General features: G+C 32.7%; 1 protein-coding gene across 2 annotated transcripts; it reads right to left on the bottom strand.

Annotated features, from left to right (window-relative positions):
- Nucleotides 1–2,094: 2,094 nt before the first annotated feature.
- rbbp8l (retinoblastoma binding protein 8-like) lies at nucleotides 2,095–18,068 on the bottom strand. 2 transcript variants are annotated; one of them, XM_077720099.1, is made up of 15 exons: nucleotides 17,959–18,068; nucleotides 15,068–15,163; nucleotides 14,929–14,971; nucleotides 13,760–13,855; nucleotides 13,071–13,183; nucleotides 11,892–11,967; nucleotides 11,664–11,821; nucleotides 11,527–11,579; nucleotides 10,469–10,530; nucleotides 10,362–10,397; nucleotides 8,401–9,133; nucleotides 6,082–6,181; nucleotides 5,942–6,003; nucleotides 4,807–5,002; nucleotides 2,095–3,727 (listed from the first exon to the last, which is right to left on the bottom strand). In XM_077720099.1, exons 2-15 carry the CDS (start codon nucleotides 15,126–15,128, stop codon nucleotides 3,666–3,668), a joined length of 1,851 nt encoding a protein of 616 aa, XP_077576225.1. In that variant the 5' UTR covers nucleotides 15,129–15,163; nucleotides 17,959–18,068; the 3' UTR covers nucleotides 2,095–3,665. The 2 variants fall into 2 exon arrangements, with proteins under 2 accessions (XP_077576225.1, XP_077576234.1); XM_077720108.1 differs by having other exon boundaries at nucleotides 11,527–11,576.
- Between the last annotated feature and the right edge of the window lie 504 nt (nucleotides 18,069–18,572).

Below are 18,572 nucleotides of genomic sequence, written 5' to 3'. Positions count from 1 at the left end.
ACGCATGTCTGCCAAGTGATATATGTACCGGCGCCTCTGATTGGCTAAAAAAAAAAGATCATGATAAACATTTCGTTTTGTAACACTTTCACCATGTGATTTCCGTTTCCTGTTCCCTTGTTTATGTTTACTTTCATTTTCACTTGTTGTTCGTGATTTTTTACAAAAAAGTAAAGTGGTAAGATTTTCCATGTATTTATACATATATGTAAGGGCGAAAACAAAATTTGGTAAGATCACAAATGGTTCGAGGTTGACAGGTATGTCAATATAGTGGACATTCCTCCATTCATTGATTTCCGGCCCATCTATACTCACAAGGGTCGCTGGGGGTGCTGCAGCCTATCCCAGCTAACTATGGGCACCAGCTAGGGAACAGCCTGAATTTTTGAATGAACAACCATTCACGCTCACACTCAAAATTTAATCAGATAGCCTAGAATGCCTATTTTTGGAACCAAAGTACCCAAAGAAAACCCACACAGGCCCTGGGATCGAACTTCCGAGCCAAGAACTGTGAGGCCGAAACACTTACCTCTTGACCTCTTGAAGTATTATGTTAAGTATTTTTTGATGAATCATCATTTTAGTATAATTTCATCTATTTTTTTACCATTTAATTTTTTTGAATTGACATTTTAAGTGGAGATTTTTGACACAAACTTAATGAATCTGACTCATTTATTTACCTATATATTTTAAATTTAGATTTATTCCAAAACCAAGTTCTGTAAATCTGGTTAAACAGGTTCAACAATGATTAAAAATAGATTATAATTACATTTGGATAAAAGTCAGTTTTGTCAAGTTTGTAAGGTATAAGTTGGTATTTTTCGCTACTTGGATTTTTTGTGTATACCTTAACTACATTTGTTATTGCCAAATATTGCCTTGACGGCTATTGTACGGGTCAAACTGAGAAGGAGGATGTTGCATGTGGGTGTTGCCGTGGTTGACGAGAGAAAACCACCAGATCACAAGCATAATCCTTAATCAACAGCAAGGATTAAAAGTTCCCCTTGAAAAAACAGCGAGAGGGGGGAGGATAGAGATTGTTTGGGTGAAAGACGGATGAGGCTATGAATGAAATTAAATGAGTCAAAGGGAAAGATAGAATGTTAAGCGTTTTGAAATTGTGGAAAGACCATAGTTGATGAGTCAAGGGATAAAAGAAAATGGCAGCCTTGCATCTGTTAAGCACTACCCTCGACCCGAATGTGATGTAATCAGATATTTAAAAAAAACACACACAAACCTCTAAACTGGGACAATACTGTTAAATATGCAAATACCACCTTAGTTTACAAAATATTCCATCAATAAGCTCCTCCCCCACTGCAAGATTTTAAACAAAAAAATCCAACACATTAGAAATGGCTGGCTCTAGAGGTGACTGTGTATTCCCTTCAGAATGAGTACTGTTTAATATCTCAGTACTGTTTAATATCTAAGTACTGTTTAATATCTAAGTAATGTTTAATATCTAAGTACTGTTTAATAAATAAGTAATAATTAATATCTAAGTACTGTTTAATATCTAAGTACTGTTTCATATCTAAGTACTGTTTAATATCTAAGTACTGTTTAACATCTCAGTACTGTTTAATATCTCAGTACTGTTGAATATCTGAAAACTGTTAAATATCTAAGTACTGTTGAAACCAGCTCTCAAAATTATATTCATGAGAGTTTAATATCTAAATATCTACTGTTTTCAACAGTACTTAGATAATAAACAGTACTTAGATATTAAACAGTACTTAGATATTAAACAGTACTTAGATATTAAGCAGTACTTAGATATTAAACAGTACTTAGATATTAAACAGTACTTAGATATTAAACAGTACTTAGATATTAAACAGTACTTAGATATTTAACTCTCTCTTAGATATTAAACAGTACTTCGATATTAAACAGTACTTCGATATTAAACTCTCTCTTAGATACTAAACTCTCTCTTAGATATTAAACTCTCTCTTAGATATTAAACTCTCTCTCTTAGATATTATATGTTAAATAAATCAAACTATATAAACAATATGTCTGTAGTTCTCCTTTATTGGACGGAAATATCCACTAAAAAAAATGATATCACAGCATTTATGGTCACATAAAAGTTCAATTGAAGTACACAAAAGTATTTAAAAAAAAGAAAAATGTGCAAACGTACAACAAAGAGAAAACAAAAAATAATGTCATTGAAAATGACTCAGCGATTAGAATGGACGGTGTTTTTGTCGGAAGGGTGACTTTGTTGAAGTCTATTATTAACTCGCTATTTTAACTGTCGATTTATCAGACGCACCCTTTTTGAACAGATGCTTTCACAGCTGTAAGTGGAAAGTTAATGCTTGCAAAATATGTGCATTTTCAAAATGAGGAAGAGGAAGTTCTATTACTCTTTTTTTTTGGTTTCCATTTGTTAGGCCACTAAAGACACGAAGGGAAAGAGGAGGGGGAATTTGTGGTAAACATAAGAGGCCAGGAAAGTGAAATACCAACAAGTTTCATAAAAATTGGTTAACCCTTTGGCTGGGGGATTGAATTTGTGTTTCACTTATACTATGTACAAGTTATATTTGTATATTTTTGCACAATTTTCCCATCCAATCATGCTATTAGCTTTAAATATGCTAATATTAGCTTTAAACAGGATAATATTAGCTTTAAACATGCTAATATTACCTTTAAACATGCTAATATTAGCTTTAAACGTGCTAGTATTAGCTTTAAACGTGATAATATTAGCTTTAAACATGCTAATATTAGCTTTAAACATGCTAATATTAGCTTTTAACATGCTAATATAAGCTTTAAACATGCCATTAGCTTTAAGCATGCTAATATTAGCTTTAAGCATGTTAATATTAGCTTTAAACATGCTAATATTGGCTTTAAACATGCAAATATTAGCTTTAAACATGCAAATATTAGCTTTAAACATGCTAATATTAGCTTTAAACATGCTAATTTTAGCTTTCTGAGATAACTCGGCTATGTATTGAGAATTATTTACTTGAAAAATGAACATTTTTGGAGTTTAAAAGTTGAAAAAGTCCAGTAAAATACCAAAAAGTTTCATAAAAATTGCATTTCCTTAGAAGTTATGTTTCTTTTTTTGCATTGTTTCCTCATTCAAATATGCTAATATTAGCTTTAAACATGCCAATATTAGCTATGAACATGCTAATATTAGGTTTAAACATGCTAATATTAGCTTTCTGAGATTAATTCGGCTATCTATTATGAAATATTTTTAGAAAAAAATACTATTTTAGGAGTTTAAAAGCCAAAAAAAGATCTTATTATTTACAATTATCGCAGAAAATAAAAAATATTGCTAGCTATGACATCATCATCTCCTGATGCTGTCCGAATTGAAGCTAAGTAACTTGAAGCTCAATCAAAAAGGTCAAAGGTCAATTATAACATCACTTTCAGTGCCTAAAATACTATATATTACTTAAAAATGGAAAGTACAATGGAAGGGTGTTCCTCATTGCAACCATTAAAGCTTTTTAGCTTTGAGCTTTTTTAAAAAAAAGGCTCTTTTGTTTTCTAATTCTGCCATGATTAAATAATTATACATACTGTATTAGTTTGTGGAGTTCTAAATCATGTTTTTTTTTTGCCACATCGTGATTATAGTTACAATCTCTGGATCAGCTGGATGGTTTTTTTAGTGATTTTACAGTGGTCTTGACTTTCTTGGCTATTGCCGTGACTGTGGAGAAAGGAGAAAATGTCAAAAAGACACTTAATGATATTATATCTCATTATGCTTGTATAATGGCAGTAAAAGCATTCAATTCAACTCAGGGTTATTATTATATATCATATCATTATCATGCTGTTGCCAAATATAACTCTTTAAGGGAAAGTGCTCACTATAGTGAGCAGCTATTCAAAAATTGACACTAAAATAAAATAAAAAAATACAAAGCAAATAAAAACTATAAAATAAAAATATATATTTTAATTTTTTTCATTTTTTATTTTAATTTTATTTATTTATCATTTTATTTTTTATTTTATTTATTTTTATTTGTATTTTATTTATTTTTCATTTTATTTTTTATCCTATTTATTTTTCATTTAATTTTTTATAAAATTTATTTTTCATTTTATTTTTTATTTTATTTATTTTTCATTGTATTTTCTATTTTATTTATTTTTCATCTTATTTATTTTTCATTTTATTTTTTATTTTATTTAATTTTCATTTTATTTTTTATTTTAATGTTATTTTTTACACTTAAGGACTTTAAACCTTCTACAGTGCAAATGTCTGTCTTTTTTTAATAAAAAATACTAATTATATATTTGAAATGATTATTCATGACCTTATTTAATTTTTTGTCATTATAAATATATTTACAAATATACACAATATGAATCAAACAAAATGAATCAAATTAAAATGATTTAAAAAACTGAAATACAGACAGGTTAACACTTTAAAGCACGGGTGTCAAAGCGGCGGCCCGGGGGCCAAATCTGGCCCGCCGCATCATTTTGTGAGGCCCGGCAAAGTAAATCATGAGTGCCGACTTTCTGTTTTAGGATCAAAATAAAATAAAGAGTATAGATGTATATTAAATTTCCTGATTTTCTCCCTTTTGAATCAATAATTGTCACTTTTTAATCATTTTTTTCAGTTTTTAGTTCAAAAATCATTTTGTAAGATCTAGTCAGACACTTGCTCTAAGGGTTAAAAAAAAATAAAACATCACAATTCATCATCGGAAGGGTAAAAAAGGCAAACTATGGACATTTTGATGAAATTGATTGATTTGAACTCACACTTATCATCTGTGTCCGAGTCTTGGTCCAATTCCATTTCGGCAAAAAAATTCTTCCTCTTGTAGCTGTGGTTGTTCTCCGGTTCTGAGACCTGATCATCCTCATGGCCTTCTTCATCCTGGTCTTCAGCCTCCTCTTCCTCCCTTTCCTCCATCTTTTCTTTTGTGCATCCCGTCTCGACTGCAGGTGGCAATGACTGTAATATATATATTTATATTCATTTTGCAAAGAAGTATCATTCCAAAATCCACAATTTTCTGCCAAAACATAAAACATTACTAGCATCAAAACAACATGATTTTCGTTATTGTTGTTTATCAGCCACATTTTGACCAACTTTGACTCATCTAGATTTTTATATAAGAATACTATATGTGAACCTATGATAGAATTGCTAGTTTTAATATAGTTTTTTTTTTCCAGAAATTGTGTTTTTAACTAGTCTTGCACTAATACTAGTAGTCTTGGAACCCAGAATCGGTAACTACTACTAAAACAGAACATGTACTCTTTGATATTTAGTTTCTAAACACAATTTGCCCTCTCCAAGATGGCTGCTAGCTACAAAAATTGCTTCAAAAGTACATAGCCCTTGTCACCATTTCCAAGATGGCAGCATGACACTGACTCTAGGCTTAATATATCTAGTTTCATACCAAATTTAACAGATATTTAGTAAAAATAAATACATTTTGACTTTTAAGAACATTTTTTGTCTCAATCTTTACAGGAATTAATTCAATAAGCTATCAATAATATCATTTTGTTGTTGCATTTAACTGAATATGCAGTAATTAATTACTAAAATGTTCATATACCTTCAAAAATATGTAATCAGTACTAAGAAATAGCACATTCATGCTACACAACATGTACTCTTTGATATTTGTTTCCCATTTGCCCCCTCCAAGATGTCCGCCAGCTACAAACATCCTTTTAAAAGTTGCCATTGTCACCATTTCCAAGATGGCTACAAAAGTCACTGACTGGACTTAATATACGTATCAAGTTTGATACCAAATTGAACAGATATGGCTTGCATATGGCATCACTACATTATCACCATCCAACAAATTACTGAAAATAGACACTTGTTTTGACATAATATCCTTGTTGATTTTAAACATAATCTCACCTCTCCATTTGTTGATAAATTGTCCTGATTTTGTAGAGTAGAATTCATAGACTCCAGCACGACTATTGTTCCAAAAACAAAAAACACAATGGGTACATTGCTTGCTGACACGCTATATTTATAGGGTGTTTAGTGGTTACCTGGTCGTAATGAGATAGTGAGGGCCGGGACCTTCTTTCCATTGCTTTCCTCTGTCTTTCCATTGGTCTCCTTTGTCTGCTCCACATACTCTTTTGCCATCTGTAAGAACAACTAGAAATCAAGGGTGGCAAACATGTGGCTTTCGAGCCGTATGGGGCTCCTGGACAAAATTTAGGGGCAATTTAGAGTGTCCAATCAGCCTACCATGCATGTTTTTGGAATGTGGGAGGAAACCGGAGTATCCGGAGAAAACCCACAAGCCAGGGGAGAGTGTGTAAACTCCACACAGGTGCATCGACCTGGATTTGAACCAAGGACCCAAGAACTGTGAGGCCAGGCCGATGTGCTAACCACTATACCGCCAGGCCGCCCTAAATAATAAATTATATTTTGAAAAAAATGTGGCAGATTGGGAAAAAGTGTTATGTCGAATAATATGTATGTGTCTCTTTGTTTTGGTGTTGTGGCTCTTTGACTTCTCACAGTTTTTGATCTTTGTGTCTTTGATATCCAGCTATTATCCGTTCATTGTCAAGAAAATGTTGCTGTGAGTAATATGGTTTTAATTGTGTGTTATTGTGTATGTGTGTGTATTTTGGTGGTGTGGCTCCTTGACATCTGACAGTTTTTGTGTCTTTGATGCCCAGCAATTATTCCTTCATCGTCAAGAAAATGTAGTGAATTCTAAAGTTTTAATTGTGTGTTTTTGTGTGCGTGTCTGTCTGTTTTGGTAGTGTAGCTCTTTGGTTTCTCTCAGTTTTTGCTTTTTGTGTCTTTGATGTCCAGCTATTTTCCCTTTATTGGCAAGAAAGTGTTGTGGTGCATAATATGGTTTTAATTGTGTGTGTATTTTGGTGGTGTGGATCTTTGACTTCTCACAGTTTTTGCTCTTTGTGTCTTTGATGTCCAGCTTTTATCCGTTCATTCTCAATAAAATGTTGTGGTGAAGAATATGTTTTTGATGGTGTTTTTGTGTGCGAGTTTGTCTGCTTTGGTGGTGTGGGTCTTTGGTTTCTCACTATTTTTGTTTTTTGTGTCTTTGATGTTCAGCGATTATCAGTTCATCGTCAAGAAAATGTTGTGATGAATAATATGGTTTTAATGTTGTGTTTTTGTGTGCTTGTCTGTCTGTTTTGGTGGTGTGGCTCTTTGACTTCGCACAATTTTTGCTCTTTGTGTCTTTGATGTCCAGCTATTATCCGTTCATCTTCAAGAAAATGTTGTGGTGAATAATATGGGTTTAATGGTGTGTTTGTTTGTGTGTTTGTCTTTTTTTGGTGAGGTAGGTCTTTGGTTTCTCACTATTTTTGTTTTTTGTGTCTTTGATGTTCAGCTATTATCCGTTCATCGTCAAGAAAATGTGGTGAATTATCTGGTTTTAATGTTAGGGTTGTGTTTTTGTGTGCTTGTCTGTCTTTTTTGGTGCTCTGGCTCTTTGACCTCTCACAAATTTTGGTCTTTGTGTCTTTGATGTCCAGTTCATTGTCAAGAAAATGTTGTGGTGAATAATATGGTTTTAATTGTGTGTTTTTGTGTATGTGTATCTGTCTGTTTTGGTGGTGTAGCTATTTGACTTCTCACATTTTTTGTTTTTTGTGTGTCTTTGATGTCCAGCTATTTTCCCTTTACTGTCAAGAAAGTGTCGTGGCCCATAACATTGTTTTAATTGTGTGTTTGTGTGTGTGTGTATTTTGGTGGTGTGACTCTTTGACTTCTCACAGTTTTTGTTCTTTGTGTCTTTGATGTCAATTTATCGCCATGAAAGTGTCTTATGCATAATATGGTTTTAAATGTGTTTTTTTTTGTGTGCGTGTCTGTCCAATTTGGTGGTGTGGCTCTTTGACTTCTCACAATTTTAGCTCTTTGTGTCTTTGATGTCCAGTTCATCGTCAAGAAAATGTTGTGGTGAATAATATGTTTTTAATTGTTTGTTTTTGTGTGCATGTCTGTCTGTTTTGGTGGTGTGGCTCTTTGACTTCTCACATTTTTTGTTTTTTTTGTGTCTTTGATGTCCAGCTATTTTCCCTTTACTGTCAAGAAAGTGTCGTGGTGCATAATATTGTTTTAATTGTGTGTTTGTGTGTGTGTGTATTTTGGTGGTGTGACTCTTTGACTTCTCACAGTTTTTGTTCTTTGTGTCTTTGATGTCAATTTATTGCCATGAAAGTGTCTTAGTGCATAATATGGTTTTAAATGTGTTTTTTGCGTGTGTGTGTCCAATTTGGTGGTGTAGCTCTTAGAAATCTCACAATTTTTGCTCTTTGTGTCTTTGATATCCAGCTATTTCCCCTTCATAATTCCAGAGCTTGTCAAGATACCTTAAATTTTGCTTGCATGCTGTCTTGCGAAACCTCAAGTAAAGGTCTTGGGATTGACGGAGAAGTAGGAGGCGACCCTTCTTTGGAATGTGTGACAAAATTCCTCATCAGTTCCTCATCAATTCTTAGCTTGGCACTCTCTCCTCCTTCTGACATCTCATGTTTTGGTGTTTGGCTAGATTTGGACTTCCCTCTATCCGATAGATCAAGAGGACCATCACAGGGATCTTTGATTCCTTCCCCGGAATCACTTTCGTTGCTTTGTGGCGGCGGTGGCGTATACTTTTTCTCCGGCGACTTAACCAAACACTCCCTGGGCTCTACTACATTATTCACTCGTAGTATTAGAGTAGGTTCTTTTACGGATCCTGGGAAGACGCCATGTTTCTGCCAAGGAGGTCCATAACCATGATCGGGATGGTGGGAAAGACCGCCATGTTGGTTCGTTGGGACTAAATTCGGGAATCGGGTTAGATTTGATTTGGGGAAAGAGTGCTTGGGTTGGGTGGGTCCTCCTTGGGTGGACATGGATGCCCATGTAGAAGATTCTGGAAGAGCCCAAGGGAATGATACAGGGCTGCTCTTGATTGGCTGAGGACGGAAGAGGACAGGAGGCTTCAGGGTGTGTCTTGTTGGACTTCCATTGGAATGAAGTAAGGGGGAAGAGGTCTTCAGGAAAAGAGGTTGATTGGGGATTGGGAGTGGTTGGTCTAGAGGTCCAATCATGTGAGATCTGTGGCAAAATATACAAAATATTATAATTTTTGGGGGGGAAAAATGTTTTTGTGACTGGAACTCAAAGGTCTCAATGAACTTGTGGAAGATGTTCCAGTTTTATCTAGCTCTGACATTTGCAGCCCTTCTATTTTTTTTAAATGATATTTTAATATTTCTTAAGACATTCCTTTTTACTTTACTTTGTACTTTATACTTTTTACTTGACTTTGTACTTTATACTTTTTACTTTACTTTGTACTTTATACCTAATACTTTTTACTTTACTTTGTACTTTATACTTAATACTTTTTACTTTCCTTTGTACTTTATACTTTTTACTTTGTACTTTATACTTAAGACTTTTTACTTTGCTTTGTACTTTATACTTAATACTTTTTACTTTGCTTTGTACTTTATACTTAATACTTTTTACTTTGCTTTGTACTTTAGACTTTTTGCTTTGTACTTTATACTTTTTACTTTACTTTGTTCTTTTTACTTTACTTTGTACTTTTCACTTTACTTTGTACTTTATACTTTACTTTGTACCTTATACTTTTTACTTTGTACTTTATACTTAATACTTTTTACTTTGCTTTGTACTTTCTACTTAATACTTTTTACTTTGCTTTGTACTTTCTACTTAATACTTTTTACTTTGCTTTGTACTTTATACTTTTTGCTTTGTACTTTATACTTTTTACTTTATTTTGTACTTTTTACTTTACTTTGTACTTTTAACTTAACTTTGTACTTTTAACTTAACTTTGTACTTTTAACTTTACTTTGTACTTTTTTACTTTGTACTTTATACTTTTTACTTTACTTCATACTTTTTACTTGACTTTGTACTTTATACTTTTTACTTGACTTTGTACTTTATACTTTTTACTTGACTTTGTACTTTATACTTTTTACTTGACTTTGTACTTTATACTTTTTTACTTTAATTAAGAGTGATGAGTATGTTAATACTTTAGTCCTTTTTTTTCTGTTTATGTTTCATATGTACAGTTAACGGATGCACTTTTTTTATATGTATCGTATCTTGTGCTGACCCCGCCCATCTATCAAATTTTTAAAGTCAATGTGGCCCCCGGGTCAAAAAGTTTGCCCACCCCTGGTCTAGCTCTACAATGTCTTTTCCTGTGTCTGTATCTCTTCTCCTGGAGCCAAAATGGCGCCACTTTAATGGCAGTAGCTCACATTTTAAATATTTTTTAAGATTTTGCTTTATACCAGACCTGGATAATCCAGTCTTCATTGGCTGTTGTCCAGAACTGTAAGACAGACATTATAAAAAATAAAATACAGAAAATAGATTCATGAACTCTAGAATTATTGGATTTACCTTCGCTCTCCATGTGAAACGTTCTCCGTCTTCCAGGGTGGTGAAGTAAAATTTGATACACCCTTCAAAATAAAATACAATCCACATTCACAATATTGCACAATGTGTTTGTTTGTCTAAATAATGGTACATACCCCTGCTATTATTATTAATGATGGGAATGTTACTGTATATATTTCATGATATATTTAGTATATTTTTACCTTTGTACACAATGAAGCTAGTATTTTTCATCTTTAATATAATTTATTATATTGCATTTTGTGTAACTTGAGTTATTTGTTTATTCATAAATCAGCATCTTTACTTTAATAATAACAATTTTGGAGAATAATGGATTGGCATTTTGGCGCCACCTAATGCATAAAAAAAGAACTACATGTATTTTTTTTTTTTAATTTTATTAACATTGGAATACAGATACATACATGTATTGTCATATTTTTTTTGGTTAATTCAGGTGTTATTAATATTTTCGCTACTTTTGACAGCAATTTAAATAGAAATTATTTTCCCAGAATGCACTGGAAAATATTCCCAATGTTGTACTTTAACATAAATTTCTACTGATAAACAAAAAAAAATTTTAATAATGAATACATATATGATTAAATATTATTTTCTTTGTTTTTAGTTTTTTTTTTAAATTTTATTAACATTGGAATACAGATACATACATGAATTGTCATTTTTTTTTGTTGTTAAATCAGATGTTATTAACATATTTTATGGATTTTCTCTACTTTTGATAGCAATTTAAATAGAAATTATTTTCCCAGAATGCACTGGAAAATATTCCCAATGTTGTACTTTAACATAAATTTCTACTAATAAACAAAAAAAATATGTTTAATAATGAATACATAGCTGATTAAATATTATTTTCTTTGTTTTTAGTTAATTCCAATAAAATTCGATACGATTTGGGATAATAAAGTCATATTTTTGTCTATTAGCTTATAAATATAATCAATAATTTAGCTGGATTGATGTACAATTAATGACAAAAATATGCCGGAAGGGCCCAATTTTTAAGGAAAAAATAAAAATTAACTCACAAAGTTGCTCTTGCTCGCTGGTTGCAAACGTTTAAATTCCGAATGCGATTCTGCTGTTTGATAAAAATAAAAAAAAACAGAATAATTTAAAAAAAAAACTTTAAATATAACAGAAAACCTGTCATTTACAATCTTACCATCAACTTTTTGGTTTGTCTCTTGCTTAACTCCAACATTTCCATCTTCAGACTGGTTGGAGGCGGTTCTTCCGGTTGCCATGGCAATAAGAGACACCGGTCCAGGAGAAGGTGACATTTTTGGCGAAGTGTTTGGATTAGCCTCCAAAGCTGAGTTGCTACAAGGCAAGGGACGACAAAAAGGTATGTTACACCCCTCCAAAATAAGAGCCATTGTTGTATACTCACTTTAGCGCTTCTCTTAAATTATCCAAGTCATCTCGGAGTTTCTTGTTTTCTTTTTTCAGGGTATTTGTCTCTCCAACTGTGGCAAAACAACATTTAGTAAGGGACATTTTTGACAAGCTACACTTAAAATGACCTTAAAATCGTTGAATTTTACAATTTCTCGCATATAAGCCGCTCTATGTTTCATAAATTCACCTCCATATTCATAGTTTTAATCGGGAGTACAAATGTGTTACTTTGAAGGGAAAATCTTGAGAAAAATCATCACTTGTGGTATTTTTGAGTTACTAAAAGCACATTATTAGGGTCAATATCAGGACTTAATTCATCCACCAAAAGTAGTTTTCTTACTGCAAAACAGAAAATAACCCAAAAATAGTAAATGTTGCTTTGCCAATATCTACTGTTGAAAAAGAGTATAGCAAGTTTTGTGCACATATAAGCCATACCCTTGATTCTGTCATCATTATTTTTTAGTTACAAATGCGGCTTATATGCGCAAAAATTGGATATTTCAATTATTCATTCGTTTTCTGAACCGGTTATTCTCACAAGGGTGGAAGGGGGTGCTGAAGCTCATCCCAGCTGACTTTGAGCACGAGGCCAGCCAATCGTGAGGCCGACACACGAACCACTCCGAATTTCAAATTGTGTACGCCAAATTTGTCAAAGTGCCGGCACGGGGGCCAAATCTGGCCCGCCGCATCATTTTGTGTGGCCCGGGAAAGTAAATTATGAGTGCAGACTTTCTTTTTTAGGCTCTAATTCAAATGAAGAGTATAGATGTATATTAAATTTCCTTACTTCCCCCTTTTAAATCAATAATTGTAACTTTTTAATCATTTTTTCTGTTTTTAGTTCAAAAATCCTTTTGTAAAATATAAAAATATATTTAAAAAAAAGCTAAAATAAACATCGTTTTAGATCTATAAAAAACTGAATATTCAGGGCTTTTAATCCAGTTATTTTAATCCATTGATTAAAAAAATGAGGATAAAAATGTTTTAAAAAGTACTTATTTTTTCCTAATATTTTTTTTAGACTTTTAAGTGTGCCCTTTTTAAGTAAATACGTGCTGTGTTGCATTTGTACGGTTTATTATCACGGATTAATGGGAATTGCAATCATTAATAAGGGGAGCAATTGGCTCGAGGTTGCCAGGTATGCAAATGACACTACCTAGAAGCGTCATATGTTGGATGGTCTGCATCTGGGAGACTTCAAACTCCTGTTGTCTTCTTTTGGCCACCTCCTGGGTGACTGTACATCTGTCACAGAGGCCTGCTCTCAACCTGCCAATGATAAAGGAGCAATTTTCTAGCATACTCACATGCTTTTTACAGTGTTCCCTCGCTACTTCACGCTTCAGCTATCGCGGACTCAGAGCTTCGCGGATTTTTTTCAGGAAAAAAATAAATACAAAATCTAAAGATATTAAATTAAAATTATGAATTACATCATTTTACAAGAGGTGGAAACAATATATTCAATAAGAATTAGTAATTGCATCAAAAAAGGCCAAATAAATGGTCAATAACATGGTGAGAGTTCAGGAATGGCATTGATGACGTCATGGCTGTTTACAGGCGCATCTTCACCGCCCAAAAAACAATGTTTACAACTCCCAATAACGATGTTTCTTACGTGCAAAAAAACTGCAGAAGATCCTCTATACGGACTACTATGATGTTTTTGCTTGCTGGTGCTTTTGTGCACCTGTTACACGTTTCTTCAAGCATTTTTGAAGGGGCACGCCTACTTCGCGGAAACGCACCTATTGCGGGGGGGGGGGGGGGGGGGGGGTCCCGGTCCCCATTAACCGCGATAAGCGAGGGAACACTGTATATTAAAAATTCAACTGTGTGTACCTGTTTTCAAGTGTCTTGATGTTTTCAGTGAGCAGCCGCTGCTGCTCCTTCATTTGCTGGTTTCTTGTGAACAACTCCTCCATTCGTTTGGTATCACTGAACACACACACACACACACACACACACACACACACACACACACACACACACACACACAAACATGTACACAATCAAAACAAACCTACAGCAAAGTTTTCTTTCAAAACTTCTTAAAAGAAAAACAAAAAATGTTTTGGGACGTGTTCAAACATGAGTCACTGGTAAGAGTTAAGCAAGACAAGATGTAACAGGTGAAGGAGTCATTTATTTTTCTTTTTGAGTGGTTGAAAAGGAAGCTAGGGGGTGCTGGAGCCTACCTTAGGGTATATCTCTGATACTTTGAATCGAGGGCAAGCTAATCAGAAGGCTAAAGGAGACAAAGGAAAACCAATGACTTGTAGCTAGGGGCAATTTAGTGTTTAACCAGCTAGCTTAGCATGTATGTTGTTGAGATGGGGAAGGAAACTGGAGTACCCAGAGAAAACCCACAATGAATGACTTGTAGCTAGGGCCAATTTAGAGTGGTTAACCAGCTAGCTTAGCATGCATGCTTTTTGGGGTGGGAGGAAACCAGAGTACCCAGAGAAAACCCACAACCAATCAACAGTATGACCAATTTAAAGTGTTTAACCAGTTAGCTTAGCTTTAATGTTTCGGGAATGTCAGAGGAAACCAGAGTACCCGGAGAAAACCCACGACGAATGACGTTTAGCTAGAGCCTATTTAGGGTGTTTAATCAGCTAGCTTAGCATTTTTACGATTTGGGAGGAAACCAGAGTACCCGGAGAAAACCCACGGCCAATGAATTGTAGCTAAGGGTGATTGAAAGTGTTCAACCAGCTAGCTTAGCATGTATGCTTTTGGTATGTCAGAAGAAACCGGAGTACCCAGAGAAAACCCACAACCAATGACTTTTAGCTAGGGCAAATTGAGTGTTTAGCCAGCTAGCTTAGCATTTTTAGGATTTAGGACGAAACTAAAGTACCCGGAAAAAACTCACGCAACCCCGGTCCCAACATGCAAACTCCAAACAGTGAAAACCCACCTGGGATCGAACCCAAATCCCCAGAAGCCAACTAGCTAACTACTCATCCACAGAAACACCAAAACAACATTTTGCCTCCACTTACCAGCACTTCTTGTTGGATAATTCTTGCACTTTCATCTGCCATGCTGAAATGAAAACACATGGCACCATCAAATGATTAAAAAATGTAGGATTTAAATAAATTAAATGATTAATAAAGTCTTTATGGATGAATTTCTCACCTTCAAGCTCTCGCTCGTGGACTTCTTTGAGTTTCAGAAGCAGCTCGTTGAAGCTTTCCATCGTCTATCTTCGCAAATTGGACATTCAACAGAAATCTGGAGGCACAAATACATCAATATTTCTTAAAAAAACTGCTATCAATATGCCACATTATTAGTTTTTCCTTTCATATTTTGACTTTTGGACAATTTTCTAACCCGCAATCACATTTGTTAAATGCACAGGTGTCAAAGTGGCGGCCCGGGGGCCAAATCTGGCCCGCCACATCATTTTGTGTGGCCCGGGGAAGTAAATCATGAGTGCAGACTTTCTGTTTTAGGATCAAATTAAATTTTTTTAATAAAAAAAAATGGTTCTGTGTTTTTAGTTGAAAAATAATTTTGTAAAATCTAAAAATATATATAAAAAAGTTAAAATAAACATTTTCTGTTTTAGGATCAAATTAAAATGAAGAGTATAGATGTATATTACATTTCCTGATTTTCCCCCTTTTTAAATCAATAATTGTCATTTTTTAATCATTTTTTCCTGTGTTTTTAGTTCAAAAATCATTTTTGCAAAATCTAAAAATATATTTAAAAAAAAGCTAAAATAAACATTGTTTTAAATCTATAAAAAACTAAATATTCAGGGCTTTTAACACAGTTCTTTTATTCCATTTACTAAAAAAAAATCTAAATAATCTATCAAAAATAGTCCCGCCCACTTTAAATCATTTTACGTTTAATGTGAAATGATCAAACGGCTCTTTTCATGCAAGCATGTATTTATGCAACCCATTTTAGTTGCCAAATTTGGCTGTCATATTGACGATGATTAAAACTAGCTGGGCCGGTTTTACCAGTGAGCGTCGACACGGTTTCTCAAGTACACAAAACTCATCTTTTTCCACCCGTGAATGTGTTTATGTCAGTAAAATTTTGTCAATGTGTGCATGGGTGTGTTTATGGAGGTGGGTCACTTTAAGATTGTTTAGTTTTGTCGTATATGAACAGATAAATAATCAATAAATAAATATGCATAAATATATACAAAAAAGTGGGTTGAACGGATATTTTAATTGCTATTAGCTGTTGATATATATATATATATATATATATATATATATATATATATATATATATATATATATATATATATATATATATATATATATATATATATATATATATATATATATATATATATATATGGATTGATATATATATATATATATATATATATATATGGATTGATATATATATATATAATATATATATATATATATATATATATATATATATATATATATATATATATATATATATATATATATATAATATATATATATATATATATATATATATATATATATATATATATATATATATATATATATATATATATATATATATATATATATATATATATATATATATATATATATATATATATATATATATATATATATATATATATATATATATATATATATATATATATATATATATATATATATATATATATATATATATATATATATATATATATAGAATACAGACACAGAAATGTTAGACATAAAAAAAAAAAAATAAGCGTAGTACTGAAAAAAATGAAAAAAATATACTAAATTCGTTAAAAAATAAAATAAAAAAATTATGATAATAATAATAAAAAAATATATATATATCAACAGCTTTTAGCAATTAAAATATCCGTTCAACCCACTTTTTTGTATATATTTATGCATATTTATTTATTGATTATTTATCTGTTAGTTTGTTTGTTTATTTGCTGTTGTTGTTTGTGTACTTTCCTACTTATTTATATTGTTGACAACTTATTATATAGACTATTTATTCTTTAATTCATTATTTATTGTATATTTATGTATTAGTTATTGCTTATTTTTTTTTATAATTTATTTGTCTTGTTTGTTGTTGTTATTGTAAACTTTTGCAGTGAGGCTTTAAATCTCATTGCATTTTTATATTGACAATAAAACCATTCAATTCAATTAAAAACACAACCTATGAGCAATTTTATTTTAGTGTACAAGTATGGGATCAAATTCTACTTGAATTCTGATGGAAGAAAAATATTTTAAAAATATTTCAAATAAGTCATTTACTGTCTCCTTACATTTTTTTATTTTTTAAATATTTTTCCCCACCACATTTAATTTGCATGACCATTTGACTGCCAGATTACATCCATATCCAGTTTTTATGAGCAACAACAATCAAACTCCAACAAATCCTAATAATTGGCAAGCCATAAACATACAAATCTAAGTTGCCCGGTGACTGAATTGTCCACGGTTTGATTCCTATCTACAGCCACCCATAATGCCATCGAGCAAGGCATTTTTGCTCTAAAAACATGCCTTTAAATACACTACAAAGTACTATTCACATACAAAAAATAAATATTAGTTTGTAGCCAGTTCATCTCACGTCACAATTCCTTCCCAACAAGTCGGGATACGTCAAGCAAGAAAAGACCTGTCTCTTCCCGATCAACTGACGCACAACCTCACTACAGCCACCCTACAACCAAAAAGCATTAGCATATAGCATATAGCATTACACCCTCCAAATTAATATAATCCAATCACAACACAAACACAGTTTTTTTAGACAATTCTGCACAAATAATCAATTCTCAAAACAGAATAAAAACCACATCTAACAAACGATGACACGGAAATCACCCAAAACGACCAATCAACGACAACCATGGCCAAAAACTTAAGAAGACGCAACTTCACACCCAAAAAAAATCAAGCATTCTTTAAAGTTTTGTTCTATTTCACGTTTTGAGTGGAACAGATCTGATCTACAGTTCTAAAAAAAAAGTTTTGGTAAAGTTTTCCATCAAAATTAAGACTTGAGACCTTTAAAAAACTCACCTGGTTCAGTGAGACCAATCTCTGGGCTCCTTTTGGATTTCCAACCGGCGCCGAATTATACGGTCACATTGAGAAATTATGGCGAATGAGATTGTCTTACACACTCCCATCCTTCGTTCGCCTTCCCCACCCCAGGAAAACCGGTTTGGGCGGTTTATGTTGAGGAACACAAACATGGAGGCCTGGGCAAGTTCTCCCTTGATATTCCAGTTCTGCTGAAATCTCACAAAACAGGCTAAACTGGTTTCATAAAGCCCGCTGGGGATAGTGGGACGGAACCAGTTGACAAAGTGACAAAGATTTCTTTTGTTGTATGAGATAAAGGTTGATATTTAACGAGAAAGGTTTTTTTAGGACACACTTTTATTTATTTTTAGCGAATAAGAAGAAGCAAAAAGACCTTTAAAATGTTATAGAGTGGTACCTTGACATAAGAGTGCACCGATATACGAGCAATTTGAGATATGAGTAAACTTTTTGGAAAAGGTATCTTGTATCTTGAGATACGAGTAAAATTTGGGGGCGGGGAAATATTTGTCTTGAGATACGAGTAAAATTTGGTGGGAAATATTTGTCTTAAGATACGAATAAAATTTGGGGGGGATATTTTTCTT

Source organism: Stigmatopora nigra, chromosome 1 (genome assembly GCF_051989575.1).
Source record: "Stigmatopora nigra isolate UIUO_SnigA chromosome 1, RoL_Snig_1.1, whole genome shotgun sequence".
Classification (NCBI taxonomy): domain Eukaryota; kingdom Metazoa; phylum Chordata; class Actinopteri; order Syngnathiformes; family Syngnathidae; genus Stigmatopora; species Stigmatopora nigra.
Note: the sequence above shows the minus strand (reverse complement) of the source record. Positions and strands in the feature narration are given on the sequence as shown.

Coding starts and splice junctions, on each gene's coding strand:
- rbbp8l (XM_077720099.1), bottom strand. CDS start 15,128: ATGGAAAGCTTCAACGAGCTGCTTCTGAAACTCAAAGAAGTCCACGAG. Junction 13,856..14,928: donor TTATCCAACAAGAAGTGCTG/GTAAGTGGAGGC, acceptor GTGTGTGTTCAG/TGATACCAAACGAATGGAGG. Junction 9,134..10,361: donor ATGAAGACTGGATTATCCAG/GTCTGGTATAAA, acceptor ATTTTGCCACAG/ATCTCACATGATTGGACCTC.